Here is a 20,375-nt window from a genome sequence, read left to right on the forward strand (position 1 = left end):
ATTAGTGATGTTGAGCATCCTTTCATGTGTTTGTTGGTAATCTGTATATCTTCTTTGGAGAAATGTCTGTTTAGGTCTTCTACCCATTTTTGGATTGGGTTGTTTGTTTTTTGACATTGAGCTGCAAGAGCTGCTTGTATATTTTGGAGATTAATCCTTTGTCCGTTGCTTCATTTGCAAATATTTTCTCCCATTCTGAGGGTTGTCTTTTCGTCTTGTTTATGGTTTCCTTTGCTGTGCAAAAGCTTTTAAGTTTCATTAGGTCCCATTTGTTTATTTTTGTTTTTATTTCCATTTCTCTAGGAGGTGAGTCAGAGAGGGTCTTGCTGTGATTTATGTCATAGAGTGTTCTGCCTCTGTTTTCCTCTAAGAGTTTGATAGTGTCTAGCCTCACATTTAGGTCTTTAATCCATTTTGAGTTTATTTTTGTGTATGGTGTTAGGGAGTGTTCTAATTTCATACTTTTACATGTACCTGTCCAGTTTTTCCAGCACCACTTATTGAAGAGGCTGTCTTTTCTCCATTGTATATTCTTGCCTCCTTTATCAAAAATAAGGTGACCATATGTGTGTGGGTTTATCTCTGGGCTTTCTGTCCTGTTCCATTGATCTATATTTCTGTTTTTGTGTCAGTACCATACTGTCTTGATTACTGTAGCTTTGTAGTATAGTCTGAAGTCAGGGAGCCTGATTCCTCCAGCTCTGTTTTTCTTTCTCAAGATTGCTTTGGCTATTAGGGGTCTTTTGTGTTTCCATACAAATTGTGAACTTTTTAGTTCTAGTTCTATGAAAAATGCCACTGGTAATTTGATAGGTATTGCATTGAATCTGTAAATTGCTTTGGGTAGTTCAGTCATTTTCACAATGCTGATTCTTCCAATCCAAGAACATGGTATATCTCTCTATCTGTTTGTATCATCTTTAATTTCTTACATCTGTGTCTTATAGTTTTCTGCATACAGGTCTTTTGTCTCCTTAGGTAGGTTTATTCCTAGGTATTTTATTCTCTTTGTTGCAATGGTAAATGAGTGCTTCCTTAATTTCTCTTTCAGATTTTTCATCAATAATGTATAGGGATGCAAGAGATTTCTGTGCATTAATTTTGTATCCTGCAACTTTACTAAATTCATTGATTAGCTCTAGTAGTTTTCTGGTAGCATCTTTAGGATTCTCTATGTATAGTACCATGTATGTGCAAACAGTGACAGGTTTACTTCTTTTCTGATTTGGATTCCATTTATTTCTTTTTCTTCTCTGATTGCTGTGGCTAAAACTTCCAAACTTATTTTGAATAATAGTGTTAAGAGTGGGCAATCTTGTCTTCGTTCTGATCTTAGAGGAAATTATTTCAGTTTTATACCATTGAGAACAATGTTGGCTGTGGGTGTCATACATGGCCTTTTTTATATTGAATTAGGTTCCCTCTGTGCCCACTTTCTGGAGAGTGTCTATCATAAATTGGTGTTGGATTTTGTCAAAAGCTTTTTCTGTATCTATTGAGATTATCATATAGGTTGTTTTTAAAATATCTTTATTGGAGTACAATTGCTTTACATTGTTGTGTTAGTTTCTGCTGTATAACAAAGTGAATCAGCTATACATATACATATATCCCCATATCTCCTCCCTCTTGCATCTCCCTCCCATCCTCCCTATCCCAACCCTCTAGGTGGTCACAAAGCACTGAGCTGATCTCCCTGTGCTATGCAGCTGCTTCCCACTAGCTATCTATTTTACATTTGGTAGTGTATATATGTCCATGCCACTCTCCCACTTCGTCCCAGCTTCCCCTTCCACCTCCCTGTGTCCTCAAGTCGATTCTCTACGTCCGTGTCATTATGCCTGTCCTGCACCGAGGTTCTTCAGAACCATTTTTTTCTTGATTCCGTATATATATCATATGGGTTTTATCTTTCAATTTGTTAACATGGTGTATCACATTGATTGATTTGTGTGTATTGAAGAATCCTTGGATTCCTGGGATAAACCCCACTTGATCATGGTGTATGATCCTTTTAATGTGTTGTTGTATTCTGTTTGCCAGTATTTTGTTGAGGATTTTTGCATCTATGTTCATCAGTGGTATTGGTCTGTAGTTTTCTTTCTTTGTGACATCTTTGTCTGGTTTTGGTATCAGGGTGATGGTGGCCTTGTAGAATGAATTTGGGAGTGTTCCTCCCTCTGCTATATTTTAGAAGAGTTTGAGAAGGATAGGTGTTAGCTCTTCTCTAAATGTTTGATAGAATTCGCCTGTGGAGCCATCTGGTCCTGGACTTTTGTTTGCTGGAAGAATTTCAATCACAGTTTCAATTTCAGTGCTTGTAATTGGTCTGTTTATATTTTCTATTTCTTCCTGGTTCAGTCTCAGAAGGTTGTGCTTTTCTAAGAATTTGTCCATTTCTTCCAGGTTGTCCATTTTATTGGCATAGAGTTCCTTGTAGTAATCTCTCATGATCCTTTGTATTTCTTCAGGGTCAGTAGTTACTTCTCCTTTTTCATTTCTAATTCTATTGATTTGAGTCTTCTCCCTTTTTTCCTTGATGAGTCTGGTTAATGGTTTATCATTTTGTTTATCTTCTCAAAGAACCAGCCTTTAGTTTTATTGATCTTTGCTATTTTTTCCTTCATTTCTTTTTCATTTATTTCTGATCTGATCTTTATGATTTCTTTCCTTCTGCTAACTTTGTGGTTTTTTTGTTCTTCTTTCTCTAATTGCTTTAGGTGTAAGATTAGGTTGCTTATTTGAGATTTTTCTTGTTTCTTGAGGTAGGATTACATTGCTATAAACTTCCCTGTTAGATTGCTTTCGCTGCATCTCATAGGTTTTGGGTCATCGTGTTTTCATTGTCATTTGCTTCTAGGTGTTTCTTGATTCCCTCTTTGATTTCTTCAGTGATCTCTTGGTTATTTAGTAGTGTATCATTTAGCCTCCATGCATTTGTATTTTTACAGTTTTTTTCCTGTAACTGATATCTGATCTCATAGCGTTGTGGTCAGAAAAGATACTTAATAAAATTTCAATTTTCTTAAATTTACCCAGGCTTGATTTGTGACCCAATGTATGATCTATCCTGGAGTATGTTCCATGAGCACTTGAGAAGAAAATGTATTCTGTTGTTTGTGGATGGAATGTCCTATAAATATCAATTAAGTCCATCTTGTTAAATGTGCCATTTAAAGCTTGTGTTTCCTTATTTATTTTCATTTTTGATGATCTGTCCATTGGTGAAAGTGGGGTTTTAAAGTCCCCTACTATTACTGTGTTGCTGTCGATTTCCCCTTTTATGGCTGTTAACATTTGCCTTATGTATTGAGGAGCTCTTATGTTGGGTGCATAAATATTTACAATTGTTTTGTCTTCTTCTTGGATTGATCCCTTGATCATTATGTAGTGCTTTTCTTTGCCTCTTGTAATAGGTTTATTTTAAAGTCTATTTTTTCTGATATGAGAATTGCTACTCCAGCTTTCTTTTGATTTCCATTTACATGGAATGTCTTTTTCCATCCCCTCATTTTCAGTCTGTATGTGTCCCTAGGTTAGAATTGGGTCTCTTTTAACAGCATATATACGGGTCTTGTTTTTGTATCCATTCTGCCAGTCTATGTCTTCTGGTTGGACTATTTAATCCATTTACATTTAAGGTAATTATCGATATGTATGTTCCTATTACCATTTTCTTAATTGTTTTGGGTTTGTTATTGTAGGTCTTTTCCTTCTGTTGTGTTTCCTGCCTGGAGAAGTTCCTTTAGCATTTGTTTTAAAATGGTTTGGTGGTGCTGATTTCTCTTAGCTTTTGCTTATCTGTAAAGGTTTTAATTTCTCTATCGAATCTGAATGAAGTCCTTTCTGGGTAGAGTAATCTTGATTTTAGATTTTTCCCGTTCATCACTTTAAATATGTCCTGCCACTCCCTTCTGGCTCCCTGAGTTTCTGTTGAAAGATCAGCTGTTAACCTTATGGGGATTCCCTTGTATGTTATTTGTTGCTTTTCCCTTGCTGCTTTTAATATTTTTTCTTTGTATTTAATTTTTGGTAGTTTGATTAATACGTGTCTTGGCGTGTTTCTCCTTGGATTTATACTCTATGGGACTCTCTGTGCTTCCTGGACTTGATTGACTATTTCCTTTCTCATATTAGGGGTGTTTTCAACTATAATCTCTTCAAATATTTTCTCACTCCCATTCTTTTTCTCTTCTTCTTCTGGCTCCCCTATAATTCAAATGGTGGTGTGTTTAATGTTGTCCCAGAGGTCTCTGAGACTGTCCTCTATTCTTTTCATTCTTTTTTCTTTATTCTGCTCTGCGGTAGTTATTTCCACTATTTTATCTTCCAGTTCACTTATCCGTTTTTCTGCCTCAGTTATTCTGCTATTGATTCCTTCTAGAGAATTTTTAATTTCATTTATTTTGTTATTCATCATTGTTTGCTCTTTAGTTTTACATCCGTGTTAAACGTTTCTTGTATTTTCTCCATTCTATTTCCAAGATTTTGGATCATTTTTACTTTCATTTCTCTGAATTCTTTTTCAGGTAGACTGCCTATTTCCTCTTCATTTGTTTGGTGTGGTGGGTTTTTACTTTGCTCCTACATCTGCTGTGTATTTCTCTGTCTTCTCATTTTGCTTAACTTACTGTGTTTGGGGTCTCCTTTCCACAAGCTGCAAGTTCATAGTTCCTGTTGTATTTGGTGTCTGCCCCCAGTGGGTAAGGTTGGTTCAGTGGGTTGTGTAGGCTTCCTGGTGGAGGCGACTGGTGCCCATGTTCTGGTGGATGAGTCTGGATCTTGTCTTTCTGGTGGGCAGGACCATGGCCGGTGGTGTGTTTTGGGGTGTCTGTGACCTTATTATGATTTTAGGCAGCCTCTCTGTTAATGGGTGCGGTTGTGTTCCTGTCTTAGTAGTTGTTTGGCATGGTGTGTCCAGCACCGGAGTTGCTGATCCTTGAGTGAAGCTGGGTCTTAGCGTTGAGACAGAGGTCTCTAGGAGACCTCTCGCCAATTGATATTGCATGGGGCTGGGAGGTCTTTGGTGGTCCAATGTCCTGAACTCGGCTCTCCCACTTCCGAGGCTCAGGCCTGACACCTGGCCAGAGCATGAAGACCCTGCCAGTCACACAGTTCGAAGAAAAGGGAGGAAAAAAAGTAATAAAATAAAATGAAATAAAGTTATTAAAACAAAAAATAAAAATATGTTATTAAAATAAAAAAAGTAATAAAAAAAGAAGAGAGCACCCAAACAAATAAACAAATCCACCAATGATAACAAGTGTTAAAAATTATACTAAGATAAGCATAAAAATCAGGAACTAGTCAGTTGCATACAGCAAACCCCAACCCTACAATTCCTCCCAAAGTCCACCACCTCAATTTTGGGACGATTCGTTGTGTATTCAGGTATTCCACAGATGCAGGGTACATCAAGTTGATTGTGGAGATTTAATCTGCTGCTCCTGAGGCTGCATGAAGAAATTTCCCTTTCTCGTCTTTGTTCGCACAGCTACTGGGATTCAGCTTTGGATTTGGCCCTGCCTCTGCATGTAGGTCGCCCTCTGGCATCTGTTCTTAACCCAGCCAGGAGGGGGTTAAAGGAGAGGCTGATTAGGGGGCTCTGGCTACTCAGGCTGGTGGGAGGAAGGGGTATGGAATGCGGGGTGAGCCTGGGGCGGCAGAGGCCAGCATGATTTTGCAACAGCCTGAGGCATGCTGTGTGTTCTCCCAGGGAAGTTGTCCCTAGATTACGGGACCCTGGCACTGGTGGGCTGTACAGGCTACCAGGAGGGGAGGTGTGGATAGTGACCTGTGCTTGCACACAGGATTTTTGGTTGGCTGCAGCAGCAGCAGCCTTAGCGTTTCATGCCCTTTTCTGGTGTCTGTGCTGATAGCTGCGGCTTATGCCTGCCTCTGGAGCTCATTTAGGCAGTGGTCTGCCTTCTGTGGGCAGACAGGGAAGGAATCCCCTCTCCTGGCACACCCTGAAACAATGGTCTCTTGACTCTTAGGCACTTCCAAACTTTTTACCGTACTCCCTCCTTGTTAGCTGTGGCACACTAGCCCCCTTGCTGTGTTCACTCAGCCAACCCCAGTCCTCTCCATGGGATCTGAACTCCGAAGCCTGAGCCTCAGTTCCCAGCCCCCACCCGCCCCAGCGGGTGAGCAGACAAGCCTCTCAGGCTGGTGAGTGCTGGTCGGCACCCATCCTCTGTGCAGGAATCTCTCTGCTTTGCCCTCCACACCCCTGTTGCTGCGCTCTCCTCTGTGGCTCCAAAGCTTCCCCCCTGCCACACCCCCGTCTCCACCAGTGAAGGGGCTTCCTAGTGTGTGGAAACTTTTCCTCCTTCACAGCTCTCTCCCAGAGGTGCAGGTCCCATCCGTATTCTTTTGTCTCTGTTTTTTCTTTTTTATTTTGCCCTCCCCACGTACATGGGGAGTTTCTTGCCTTTTGGGAGGTCTGAGGTCTTCTGCCAGCGTTCAGTAGGTGTTCTGTAGGAGTTGTTCCACATGTAGATGTATTTCTGATGTATTTGTGGGGAGGAAGGTGATCTCGACGTCTTACCCCCACCATCTTGAAGGTCTCTCAGGCTTAATATTTTTACCTTCTTACATCCAATTCTCTCTTTGTATTCATAGCACTATTAATTTAATCAATAATCAGTGTTTACATAAAATGAGTATACAGGTGTTTACTTCAGAGCCAGGTCATACTGTATAATTATATTTCCTTCCTTACCCTCCCCCTTATCCCCAGCATTAATGATTATCTTTGTTTTTTGCTCACCTGATTTGCTATATCCATGTACTTAATTCCTTGTAAATATTCCATTAGCTCTGTCAGACATGCCCACTCATCTTTCTCCCCTGGTATGCTTCTCATATCAAATATTCTGTGATGTCTTCTGTTCCTTGGAGACCTCAGTCCTACTGCTTTCTGCCCTCCTGATCCAGCTGGACAGTGTGGCTCCCTGAGCCCGCTGCAAAGCTGGACTCCATGACTTGTGACTTTGGTTTACTGTTCTCCTACATTGGGCCTATGACTTTCAGATCCCGTGTCTTTCTCTTACTTTTCTCTTCGAGTAGTTTTGTAGGAAAAGGTGCCAAGGAAGTAAATTCTCTGAGTTCTTGAACATCTGAAAATGCCTTTATTCTACTCTTGCATGTGATTTATGCAATGGATAATATAGAAGTTGAACATTTCTTTTAGATTTTTAAAGGCATTGTTCTGTTATATTTTAAAACTCAGTTTTGATATTGAGAAATCTGATGCCATTCTAATTATGTGTTTGGTATATGATTTGTTTTTTCCATCCTCTGTGGAAATTCTCAGGTTATTTTCTTTATCTACAGTGTTTGGACATTTTGTCATTATGTACTTTGGTGTGGGTCTTTCCTTGTGCTGAGTACTTGGTATGCTCTTTTAATGAGGATAAATGTTTCTATTTTTGGTATTATTTCACTGATAATTATCTCCCTTTTGTTTATTGTTTTGTTTTATTTGTTTAGTTTGCCCTGTCTCTTTTTCCTGGATCCTATTCAGTCAAGAGTTAGACTGCCAGGATTGATCCTTTGTCAGTGATGTTTTATTCCCTACTTTCCATTTCTTGTTGTGTGTGGGTTTATTTTTGTTGTTTTATTTTTCTGGGAGATTTTCTTAATTATAGCCTTCTAAACTTTCTTTTTCACTTTTTGGTTTGAAAATTTTTGAATATTTTATATTTTTTATTTCTAAAAGCTCTTCCTTGATCTTTGAGCTTTTCCATAGCATCTTGTTCTTGTTTTATGCATTATCTTTATTAATGTCTCCAAGGACATTAATTAGAATTGTTTTTACATTGTCTTTTGCTCTTTCAAGATCTCTGCATCCTTTGGGTTTATTTCTTCCCTTTGTCTATTTTACACTGTCTTTTTCATGTGGGAGACTTTCTGTAAGTAACTAACAGTCCTTGGTCCTAGGTGAGGCAATAGCAAAGTCAGAATCTCTGGGTGGATCTCATTGACCAGCACACTTGACTTTCAGATGAACCAGAGAAGAACCTGACTACTTTGCAGGAAGACATACAAATAACGGTATATAGAGTGAGTTTTTTTCCCTTTGGGAGGGGATTTCATTTCTTCAGGGACAGTCCCTCGATATTACTTACTCTTAGTAAGAACATCAGACATTGTTTTGCCTGGGAGTGAAGAGCAATGGACAAGGGGACTTGATTGTTCCGTATTTTGAGTTTAAAAGAATCTTTAAACTATTTTTAGCTCGATATCTCACCCTGCCCTTTGCCATGTTTTGAGCTTCTCCTTGGTTATATGAGGGCAAATCTGTTTCTCACTCATCCTTATCTCTTTACAAATGCAGAATGCATTTTAATCTATGGTTTCCTCTGGCCCACTTACCTGTAACCACTTCTCAATCTGCTTGCATTTTCCAGAAATTTGTTGAAATTTCTCCCCCACTCCACTCACTAATATCTTCTCACATTTTCTTTTTTAGCCTTATCAACATATACCTTATTTTAAATTCTTTTGCCATCATTACAGCAGAATGTCTAGAGGAAGAGGAAATAAAACGTTTGTAGATATAACCAGAAGTCATAGCTCTTCCTTTCAGAGGTGTTATGATTTTGGCTGATATTTTTGTTTCTCTTGGAATTTCAGTAGGAACACTTAATTCTGGGTATACATTTAATATATTGTTGAGAGAGAGTTTTGTAAAATCCTCTACCACCATCTTAAGTATTAAGGCAATCAGAAAAGATTCTGTCTGGTCAAAGTCTCATTTAAACTTTAACATGGTAAGAAGCAGCTTTCCATCAGTGGTAGAGTAGGAGAACTATGCTCTGAACTAGAATGGGACTGTTTTTATCTGGTCAGCTTCATTTATTGTCTCTGCTGATACACTGATCAGGGCAGCAGTTCTGGAACATGGAACCAGTTGGACCAGCTAAGAGTTTTACAAACTTAACATGGAACCAGCTAAGAGTTTTACAAAACCTGCCAAGGAGCCGTCACAGAAAACTTGAGGTCCCTTAGAAGTTATGTGTAGAATTTCAGTGGATCTACCTTCATAATTTTTCATTTGTTCTTCAAACCATTGACTTGTCCTTTTGTTTTGAAACAGAATCATATTTCTCTCTATATCAAAGAATCTTGCTTTTTTAACCTGACATAGGCATTACATGGAACCCCTGAAGTTGTAATACTGTGAAAATAAGAGTGGTTATGGCTATAGTGGAAGAATCAACAGAGCCATAACTTTGATGTCTTGGCTGAGACTTTAGTATGACATTGTGGAGGGGCAGGCAGCAGGGACAGAGAACATGATGAGTTGATTATTTTTAGTAAAATTTTTCCATGTGTACCTGACTTATGTTCATGCTAACAAAATAAACTTTCTACATGGAATTATTCCTATGCTCTAGAAATGTGAAATTTAAATAGTTGTTCTACTGATGTCCCAACTTCAATAGTGTAGAACGCAGCCTGTGTTCTTCGTGAACAATAGATAAGCAGTGATCATCTGCTACTAAGTGGAATTTAAACCAACAAAAAGTTGATGCTTATTTTACATCATTTTAAACATTTAAGGTTGGAAGATAAAGAACACTTATCAGGTAAGCTAACAATGGAAAATAAAGTAGAAGTGTGTCAACTTCCAAGTCTCAGTTTCTTAAAAGATAGTATCACCAATTGGCTAAGACTAATTCCACTTCTGTAATGAAGAACATCTTCCGATTGACAGCTTACTTTATTACTCAGCTACCCTCCTGGAGCTCATAAGGTTTAGAGGGGAGTGAAAAGCTAATGATTATACATTAGGGTGTGATATATACACAGTAAGAGAGGCATATTGAAAAGTATCATATAGTAGAGCACAAGCTTTCCAGTCAACCAAGACCTGGGCTTGAATCCTGGCTCTGTCATCTGATACATTTATAATCTTGAGCAAATCTTGAGAAACCAGCACTCAAAATGTATTAAAGAAAATCAAATAAGGCGGGACATCTACCCTCAAGGAACTTATAGGAGAGGCAGACAAATCATTAAGAAGAAAGGGTGATGATTGCTATGGTGGAAGAATGTACAGGGTGCTATGGGGTAGAGAAAGGGGCATCTAAATCAGATGAGAGGCCAGTGAAATCTTACAGAGATGTGAGCTTTGAAAGACAAAGATGGTGTAGGGACCAGAATTCCAGGCAGAAGCTGTGTCATAGAAGGTCATGTGTATGTGCGCAAGGCTTGTATTACTTCTTGTAGACATGGAAAGCTAAGGAAAGGTTTTAAATAGGGGAGTCAGGTTTTCAAACCAGGATTTTCGATAGAGCAATTGAGGAGTTGCAATGTAGGGGGTGAAGAGGAGCAGGTGAGACTTGCAGTAGGCAGATTGATGAGCAACAAGTACTCCAGTTGAGAAAAGATATAATGAATACACAGAATGCCAGGTAAAGATGATGAGGGGATGAGGCTACAATGACCAACTTGTCCTAGTTTGCCTAGGACTGTCCTGATTTAAAAAAACTGAAAGTCCCATGCCCCGGGAAACCTTTCAGTTCCTGCAAAGCAAGATGGTTGATCAGCCCATCTGAGGCTCTGAAGGTAGGAGTGAAATGGATGGGGACACTGATCCAAGTCATATTCAGATGGTAAAATCTATAAGACTCATAACTAGTTGGATGTTGTCAGGGTGGTGACAGAAAGGGAGAAGTTGAAGACACTAATCAGGTTTCTAAGTTGGTTGCTGGAGTAGCGAGTTGTACCATCATCTGAGAGAGATTGAATCACTGCGTGTAAATTCTTTCAAATCATGGACTTTTACCTCTACTTTATAGTCCTAGTCAATAGTGCCTCTTTTGCACATGTATTATTCATGGCAGTTCCCTCTCTTAATTCTACAGTTTTGATTGATTTGCAATTTAGATCTGAAAAAAAAATAATACAAAGCAATCTTTTAGTGGCTCTATCTTTTGTTAGTGCAGTAACATGGAAATATGTAGCAGTACCCAGGCCCTGTGTCCAGGCTGGAGGCAATCTCCTTATCTAAAAAACAGGTGCTGGTGTTTGTACTTTTTAGGTTGTTCTTAGTAGAAAGGACTGAATTTTACAGTCGGTCTCCTAGAGAGAGTTCATCTGTTTTAAATACTTCACGATCCCTAGTCTTTGGATTTGATTCCCTAAATGTGTCAAAAACAAATACATTTCAGGCTACCATTCTTATGAAATAAATTTTAAATGATGCCATTTAGAAAAGTCAGGGGAGACATAAAAGTAGCTAGTCAGCTCATTTTTAAATTTTCAACTGGATATTTCATATTTATGTTGTTTTCTTATTCTCTGAATGATGGATAACATTCCTTGATTCTTTTCCAAACCAGCTTGATTGTACAAGCCACAGATAAAGGGATACCCAGGCTTTCTGGTACAACTGTGATCAAGATACAAGTGACTGATACAAATGACAATGCCCCGGCTTTTCTCCCCTCTGAAGCAGTGGAAGTTGCAGAAAGTAAGTGTGGTGATTTGAAATATCAAACTTGTATAATATCATCTACCATTTTTTCAGCTGGGTGCTATGTGAAATATAAGTACTAATCCTCAACAACCACATAACATAAATACTTTTTATCTTCATTTTACAGAATAGAAAATGGAAGGTCAAAAGTTAAATATCAAACGTCAAAGAAGTTAAAAGTTAAAGTTAGGATTTGCATTCAAACCAGCAGGAGGCTGGTTTCCCAAGGTCAAACCACCATTCCACACAGCTTCTTTTTGTGTATGGACATTGCTTAAAAGTGAAATCTCTATGAAGAGCATCTTTTGTTGACTCTGTTGCTCACCTTAAAGCTCCCCTGAGAGGAAGTGATGTTCTTAGACTAATAACTCTGTTAGTCTTTGTGTTGCTGAACTCAGGTCTGGCTGCTCACCACTCGAAAGCCAAACTCAAGAGGCAAGTGTTGGTAGAAAGGAAAGGCTGCTTTATTTCAGGAGGCCAGTAATTGGGAGGGGAAAACATACTTGTGTCCAAAGGCCAATTCCCCACTGCTGATCAGGGGGCAAGAGCTTCTAAAGGGGAGTTTCATGTGTGTATAGCCAGAGGGAGTGGACTACGTGCAGAACAGCACAGTCAGCTCTGAGGATCATGTTGAAATTGGTCATGTGGTGGTCTGATCAGCATCATCTTGATTGCTTTAAGCCCAGTTAATCTTCAGTTCCAGGGTCAGTTTGTTCCCATTTCTTTGAGGCTGATTCTCAGAATTGTGGCAGCTTATGTCATGGCTACAGCCTGGCCATCATGTAGTTAACTTCTTCCATCTGGTAGAGGTTTCAGTATCTACAAAACAGCTTAAAGAATATGGCCCAGAATATTATCTATAGCCCTTGAGGAGGAGCTAAAGGTCCTTGACCATGCTTAATGACTAAACTATTATGATTTTGTCCTGTTTGACTACTTTTCCTTTGTTTCTGTATTTCCTCACTTCTCTGATTAAATTTATTCTTTTTTTTTTTTTTTCATTTTTTGGTCATGCCACGTGGCTTGCAGGATCTTAGTTTCCCTACCAGGAATTGAACCCGGGCCCTCAGCAGTGAAAGCATGGAGTCCTAACCACTGGACCACCAGGGAATTCCCTAAATCTATTCTTTGACTAAAGTTTTTCTACAGACAAAAGAAAGGGGGAGGACATGGGGAGAATCTGTCCCAGGAAAGCCCCATAGGGTTCTGCTCAGTTTTATTTGCAGTACACTAATGACAAGTAATAAGTGAAGGGAGTTGGATGTTCTTCACACAGAGTTATCATTTTCCTCTAGTGTAAACTAAACTTCAACATTTGCAGAAAAATTTTACCACATTAATGGTAGAGATTGAAAAAACAAAGTTTTACATTATATTCTGATTAGTCTTAATTGTTTGGGTCTCTGGGTTATATGAAGACTCCGTAGTCTGTGACCTCAAAGTTGTTTGTGGTCAATGGCTGTACTGGTAAAACCCAACCCATCTTTTTATAGTTGAAGTTGCAAATAGTGGCCCTTCACTATCTTCTCTTCTTTCACTCTTAATATCCAACTTTTTCCTAAAACGTTCCTAACATTTTGTTATGTTCACTTTCCAAACAAATTATAAACATCACTGCTTGCAGAGGGCTATATTCCAGAAATTTTTATATATAAGGATACCTACAAATATTTTTAAAAATCTAAAATACTCTACCAATAAAAAATTGTCTAGTTTTGCCTCTCACCAATTGGATATATTTTTCCCAGCTTTTACTGAAGGTGAGAGTACATGCACTGGAATCAAAATGCAGCAATGTGCCCAGGATAAATATATCACAAGAACAAGCTGCATAAATCAAAACATACTGAAAGGGGTCAAGTGTGGTTGGTGCATGTCAAGAATGTTCAAATTTGAAACATGAAAATTATGAGTCTCCCACACAGTGGAACTATTCTGAATGCCTTGGCATCTTCTTTCCACCTGCACCATACCTGTCAGCTCCAAAACAAAGTCCCTGTCTTGGCAGTTTAGGCTAGAGAACATATATGACATGTGAGACATTTACCATGTCATCTATTTGTGATTTTTTTTGGTGAATAATATTAGATATCTGTTTTCATCACTAGTATGATATATACTTTCTATAGTCTTGATAATTTTGAGAGTCAGATTTTAAGAGAAGGAAGCAGTGTGTGCCACTCAAAAGAAATAATTTTATAAAAATGAATACAAGGAACTAAGTATCTATTTCTAACTTCAGTATCCAAATATTTTCATTTAAATCTTGCCTACTTTTTGGAAATTTATGTTTTGTATTAATGTTTTGAGTAATAACCTTCTTCCCACCCACATCCCCATTAATATATGGTTTTGATATAGAAACTATATAGTACAAATAAGTGGCTTAGAATGTTTCTTGGTGTTGGAATTGTGTTATAAACATATGATGAAAAGTGTAATATAAAAATTGAATATACCCTACTTCCTCAATTCCATACTCAGTGGTAAATTTTCACTTTTATTGGGCTCATAAATTCTTCAGAGTTTTTGTTCAGTTCATAATGAGCCTTGTATGAGAAATCATGCCAATAAATAGCAAATCATGTTGGACTTAAAATCAAAATGCTTGGATTGAACTGTTAAAGAAAAATATTTCAAAGGATGAATTTTAATGGAGACTGACAGTGGTCATGACTATTTCAGATTCCTTGCCTGGTGTAATTGTGACTCAGATATCAGTTCATGATGTGGATTTGAATCCAGCTTTCATCTTCAGTTTCGTCAAAGAGAGTAATCCTGGAACTAAGTTCGCTATTGATCGGAACACTGGGGTAGTGGTGCTAGTGAAAACACTGGACTTTGAAGAAGCTACTGAATATGAGCTGCATATCCAAATTTCAGATTTGGTGCACCACATGGAGGGGACACTCATCGTCCATGTGCTGGACGTCAATGATAACCCACCAGTATTTTCTCAAGATTCTTACCAGGTAGAGAACTTAAAGAGATGTTGAAACTGTAGCCAAAACTTGAAAGAAGAGGGAATAATGTTGACACTAATTTAGACAAACAGGCAGTATTCACTGTTTTTACTGCCTAAGTTGTTGCTGAGAGTTTTATATTTAACATTATGTAGGATAGGAGTACGTATGGAATTGAATATCACATTCAATTCAATTTCTTAGGTATGTATCACAAATCATCATATGAAAGTATGTCACCATTTTTCTAGTTTTTAGGGATTGGGATCCAGTTGTTCATAATAATTGGAACTTGCCTAATATTTGCAAAGCCACAAATAAGACAATAAGGTAGTTTGGATTATCTGCAGTTAATTTGAGAAAACCTTTTCTTTCCTAGGCATATATTTTTGAATATATTGATTAACATTTTGCAGAAACAAATCATGAACAAAACTGTACAGTGTAAACTGTAGATTTTACAGCATAGTGTATGTTTATAGGAGTAAGGACAATGGTAGCTTTCACCTAAGTACTTGGATATGGACCCCAGGACTCTTGAATGTAACAAATGCAAGGTTTACCTGTAAACACAGGAGAGAAGCTAACCTAAGTAATGATCTTCTGTGAAGGCTTGTTAAATAATACAATGTCCATAATTATAAAATGTACAGTATAATAATACATTAGTAAATGTGTTAGCTGTCCTCTACCACACAGAAATAATTTTTAGAAGGAAAATTTTTCATAATAAAAATCAAAACTGAATGAAAAATTTTAAAAGTTTTTGTTTTTCTGAATTCTGGAACTACTAATACAATCTTCTTAATATGTCCACTCTATAAATTAATCTGCCTAAAAAAGTCAGGTTCTCTGTCCTTTCTATAAGCAAAATGAATAAAAGGGCCTCGGGTTCTGACCCTGTTCATGAAAATAGCTACAACCTTTAAGCACAGTGCCCATCTCCCTCTTTTCCCCTCAGGTCACCATTTCCGAATCAGTGCCTATGGGGCACGCAGTGCTGACCGTGGTGGCCACAGATGTGGAAAGCAACGAGAACATTTCTTACAGGATCCTTTCTTCTTCTAAGGCATTTTCAATTGATCCTACAAATGGTGAGTTATTTATAGTGGCTTTAGCGTTCATAGGTTTGAGTTACAGGATGGAAACCTGAAATAATCCTTTCCAAATGTGCATAAAATAGCCCCCCACCTCCATCCCCACATGCTGGTATCAAAGACACCACCTTCTTATTTCTCTTCACGTCAAATGTTGTGGTAGCAGACCCTGGTGCTATTTCTCTTCTCCAACATCTCAATGGCTGGAAAGCGAAAGGAACTGATTAAATGCTGGCAAATGCACAGAAGTTCAGAGACCTCAGTATAGTAAATACCAGTTCATCCAGCCAACCAAGCACAGTTGAGGTAATTAGCCCAGGCCTCAACAAGAATCAAAATGAAGTCAAAGGGGTTCATTTAGAACTGAAGACTTCATGTTACCAGAGTTTAGAAGCTTTTTTTCCAAGCCAAGTACAAGAAGTTCAGTAACAGCATCATATATTCAAAAATGACCAAAAAAACAAAAACAAAAAGGAAAATTATTTGAGCATCTCTACTAAGTGAAAACCATTGAGGATGTTCTGGTTTCTTTGATGCCTCCCAAGGCTCTTCATTTTGTTATCAGAGATCAAGACATTTGTGGTTGTGAAATGCATTCAGGCAAGTGATTTCAGGTTAGAAAAGTTAAGCATTGTATAGAGAAAATTTAACAGCAAGTAGACATTAAAAGCTAGATTTGATAAAGATGAATAATTAGCAAAGTGCTGTCCCTAGCAGAGCACATGCTATGAAAGAACATGGCTGGGACACATTACACTGTGTGTTCCCCATCTCCACCCACCACTGCATTGTTTCACAAGTGAGAGCTGACTTAAAAGTCAAACTATGGATGATCGATGTTAATTAGGTCTACTCTGCTGATCACTTTGCAGTTACACAAATATCGAATCCTTATGTTGTACACCTGAAACTAATATAATGTTATATGTCAATTATATTCTCAATTTAAAAAAGTTAACCTCAGGATTACCTGAAGGGAGAATTTAGTCACAAAATACCAGTATGAGGCCCTCAGAGTATGGTAACGGGGAGAAGTAGGCAATGTTGCCACACAGCCTGTAGATGAATGGTTACTGTGTGGACTCGAACATGTCAGGAATTTGGCTTTCCTCTCTCTCTCTGTCTCTCTCTCTCTGCCACAACAACTTGCAGTGTGAGGTAGTCCCTCTGAACACTCAATCCTGGCAACACTTTTGCTTGATATGCATTATCAACAAACTTTACATTGATTAGAATGTTTTTAAAATCTTGAATATTATCAGGTCAACTGAGTTCATGGTGGGACCCAAACTGAAATGTGGCATTTAAAAGATACCATTTTGTATTCTTTCTTTGTGACCATACTTAAAACACATTTTCCTTAGAAAAATATCATTATATACATTCTTATAAAAATTATATATTTCTATATTTAAGATGATAAAATGTATTACACATATTTCATCAATAGGGGAAAAATCCACTTGCTGAATTAAACAAGAGCTTTAGGAAAAGCATCTCTAGAATTAAGCAATAGTTGTAAGTCTGCATTATCATATTTACTACTTTCATTTGACTAGCATGAGTGCCATCCAGCATTTCCAGAATAAATATCTTTATGCCAGAATGTCTCTATACATGTGTCTATGCATGGTAGAATGGGGTATAAATTATTCAAATAAGAATACATTTTCTTTAAAAAGTAATAATGGAACAATTTACTATACAAAAATAAAATTTTTTAAAAATTGTGGCAAAGTCATCTTCAAGCAGCACACATATTTAATAGTGTGAATGCCATGAATATTATTTCTGAACCTTAAGTGTTACAAAAGTATAAATATAATAATCTAAATTTTCTATTTGGAGTTACCTTTCGTTGTAACTAACAGATATCTTTACATATTAGTAAATATTTGCTGACTAAGATGATCATGAAAATTTTACTTCACAACATTGAAAGGCTATGTCTTGTTTTTCAGGCACAGTATATACTATCAATCCTGTCTTACTTCTGGATAGAAAATCAACAATTCGATTTCTTGTTGAAGCCAGTGATGGTGGAATTCCTGACCTGAAGGCTGTTACCTTAGTGGTGATAGAAATACAAGATGTGAACAATTATGCCCCTGAGTTTGCAATAGAATATTATAATCTTAGCTTGAGTGAAGACACTCCAATTGGAAGCACACTTGTCACCTTTTCAACTGTTGACCATGACTGGACCCATGAAAACACTCATGTTGAATATTCCATCATCAGTGGTAATTCACAGAACAATTTCCATGTGGAAACTAGTTTCATTCATTCAGAATATGCTTACAAGCAAGTTGGGTACCTGGTGTTGATTCACAATCTGGACAGAGAAGCAACCTCCAGTCATAAGCTTGTCCTTCTGGCATCTGACCATGGCTGCCCTCCACTGAGTTCCTCAGCCACTGTGTCAATAGTAGTACTCGATGTGGATGATAACCCACCTGCATTCAGCAGTCTGGAATATCATGCCCACATCAAGGAAGGTACCCCTCAAGGGAGTCCCATCACTGTGGTCTCAGCAAGTGACTGTGATGTGGCTTCACATGCAGAAATCGTCTACCACCTAATCTCTGGAAATGAGAAGGGGCATTTTCACTTAGAAGAAAAAACTGGAGTTCTTTATTTGATTAAACCTTTGGATTATGAAGAAATGATAAAATTTACTTTAACTGTCCAAGCTTCAGATGAAGAAAAGAAACATTTTTCTTTTGCAGTTGTGTTTGTCAATGTCCTGGATGATAATGACCATGCACCTCAGTTTATGTTCCCAAACTTGAACTGTGCTGTTCCTGAAAATCTTCCTGTTTTCTCCACCATATGTTCTGTAAATGCTTTGGATTTTGACGCAGGTCCTTATGGAGACTTGACCTATTCTATAGTTTCACCCTGTTCTCTCCCTCATGAGATTCCGTATGATCATGACCTCTTCCTCATTGACCCCTTATCAGGGGATATTCGTGCTCAGCAAGTCCTTGACTATGAACATGACAAAAAATACTGCCTCACAGTTCAGGCCAAAGACAAGGGTGACTCAACAGCCTCCTTAATGGTTTGGGTGGATATTGAAGGGAGAGATGAGTTTGAACCCATTTTCACTCAGGATCAATATTTTTTCAACCTCCCAGAAAAGAGTAGTGTAAGACAGTTGATTGGCAGAGTGGAAGCATCAGATGCAGATGCTGGTATTGATGGAGTTATTCTTTACTCCCTCGAAACTCCATCTCCCTTCTTTTCAGTAAATAAAACTAATGGAAATATTTATTTAAGTAGAGCCCTTCCCCTAATAAAAAGTCAAGTCAGCAAAGAAGACACCATCGAAATGAAAATAATTGCTCGTAGCCCCAAACCGGACTCCAAGTTTACATCTTGTACTGTTTTTGTGAATGTGTCTTTTTCCTTGGGAGGAAAACACTCCACAGAATCAGCTAGCAGCTTTTTGATCAGTCTCACTGTCTCCTTTTTAGTGTTTTTGTTACTTGTCTTCATTCTAATTGTACTGATTTTAAGACATAAACAAAAAGATGCAATAAACAATTATGAAGAAAAGAAAACATCATCATCCTTAGATATCAGTGTGAGACCGACCAGGGATGCCAGCACGCTGAAACCCTTCCAAAAAACTAATGAGAGTGATAATGAAGTAGTGCCCTTGGACTCCATGCCTGAATGGTTGAGTTTAACAAGAATTATGGAGAAGGACATTGCACATCTGTACAGGCACTCAAACTCCAGTGGTCACTATTCTGTGGAAGGAGAAACTGCAGAAGATAAGGAAATCCAGAGGATAAATGAGCACCCTTACAGAAAGGACTCTGACTCAGCTCTGAGTGATCGGGAGTCCAGGGTGCCAGACTCCGGCATTCCAAGAGAATCAGACCAGCTCTCTTGTTTGTCTGGGGAAACTGATGTGGTGGTCACTGCTGAAACAGCAGAAACCAGCCATACATTTGAGGAAGAAGATCAAGGAGAGGGCTGTGGCACTACCTATGTTCAAAATAACATCTTACTCCAGCCTCTAAAGAAGAGAGAGGTAAAAGTGGGCATCCTGGCTGATGTCAGAAAAGAGGCCGTCTTTATTTCAGGTGATCAGGAAGCAGGATGCGCAGCTCTTTCAACCCAGAGAAACTCTGATCATGATGTAAGAGGCAACTATCACTGGGATTATCTCCTCAGTTGGGAACCCAAGTTCCAACCTCTTGCATCAGTATTTAATGATATTGCAAAACTAAAGGATGAGCACTTACATATGCCTGGCATTCCAAAGGAGAAGAAGTCTTTTGTTTTTCCACCACCTTTGATAACAGCAGTAGCCCAGCCCGGGATTAAAGCAGTTCCACCAAGAATGCCAGCCATAACCCCGGGGCAGGGACTTCGTAAATACCCACACTCCCCCATTCGCTATCATCAAAGTTCTCTGCTGGGAGCCATGACGCCCAGTTTTTCTCCATCCCTTTCTCTGCTGACCACACAGACCCCTGCCATAACCCCGCTGCTGTCAGATGGAGAATTATTAGGAACACATCTGAGTGGTACATGCCATGAACCTAAAGCAGCAGATGAAGCTCAAATATAAAACAATTGTGATGTCAAGCACCTGCTCTCCATTGGTCATGAATGATTGGACAAAACATTCCTAAGTGAGCTCCTTGAGATTGGGTTCATTTATCTATGAGTGAGGGATATAATTTAGTCTAGGTTTTTAGAATCCTCTCATTTAAGTTTAGAGAATTTGTTTCAGTCTTAATGAGAAGTTACCCTGTCTTTTAACCTTTATGTTTTGCTCTCAGGACTCAAGTTTGTATATATTAA

The 20,375-nt window shown here is 38.3% G+C and overlaps 1 protein-coding gene across 1 annotated transcript in view; it reads left to right on the forward strand.

Annotated features, from left to right (window-relative positions):
* Positions 1-20,139, forward strand: part of DCHS2 (dachsous cadherin-related 2) — a 305,470-nt gene extending 285,331 nt beyond the window's left edge. The window contains exons 18-21 of the mRNA XM_061191590.1: positions 11,355-11,485; positions 14,177-14,463; positions 15,416-15,548; positions 17,513-20,139. Of these exons, the coding sequence (XP_061047573.1) occupies positions 11,355-11,485; positions 14,177-14,463; positions 15,416-15,548; positions 17,513-20,139 (3,178 nt within the window). The remainder of the gene's footprint in view (positions 1-11,354; positions 11,486-14,176; positions 14,464-15,415; positions 15,549-17,512) is intronic.
* Positions 20,140-20,375: the final 236 nt, after the last annotated feature.

This window comes from Eubalaena glacialis, chromosome 5 (genome assembly GCF_028564815.1).
Source record: "Eubalaena glacialis isolate mEubGla1 chromosome 5, mEubGla1.1.hap2.+ XY, whole genome shotgun sequence".
Classification (NCBI taxonomy): domain Eukaryota; kingdom Metazoa; phylum Chordata; class Mammalia; order Artiodactyla; family Balaenidae; genus Eubalaena; species Eubalaena glacialis.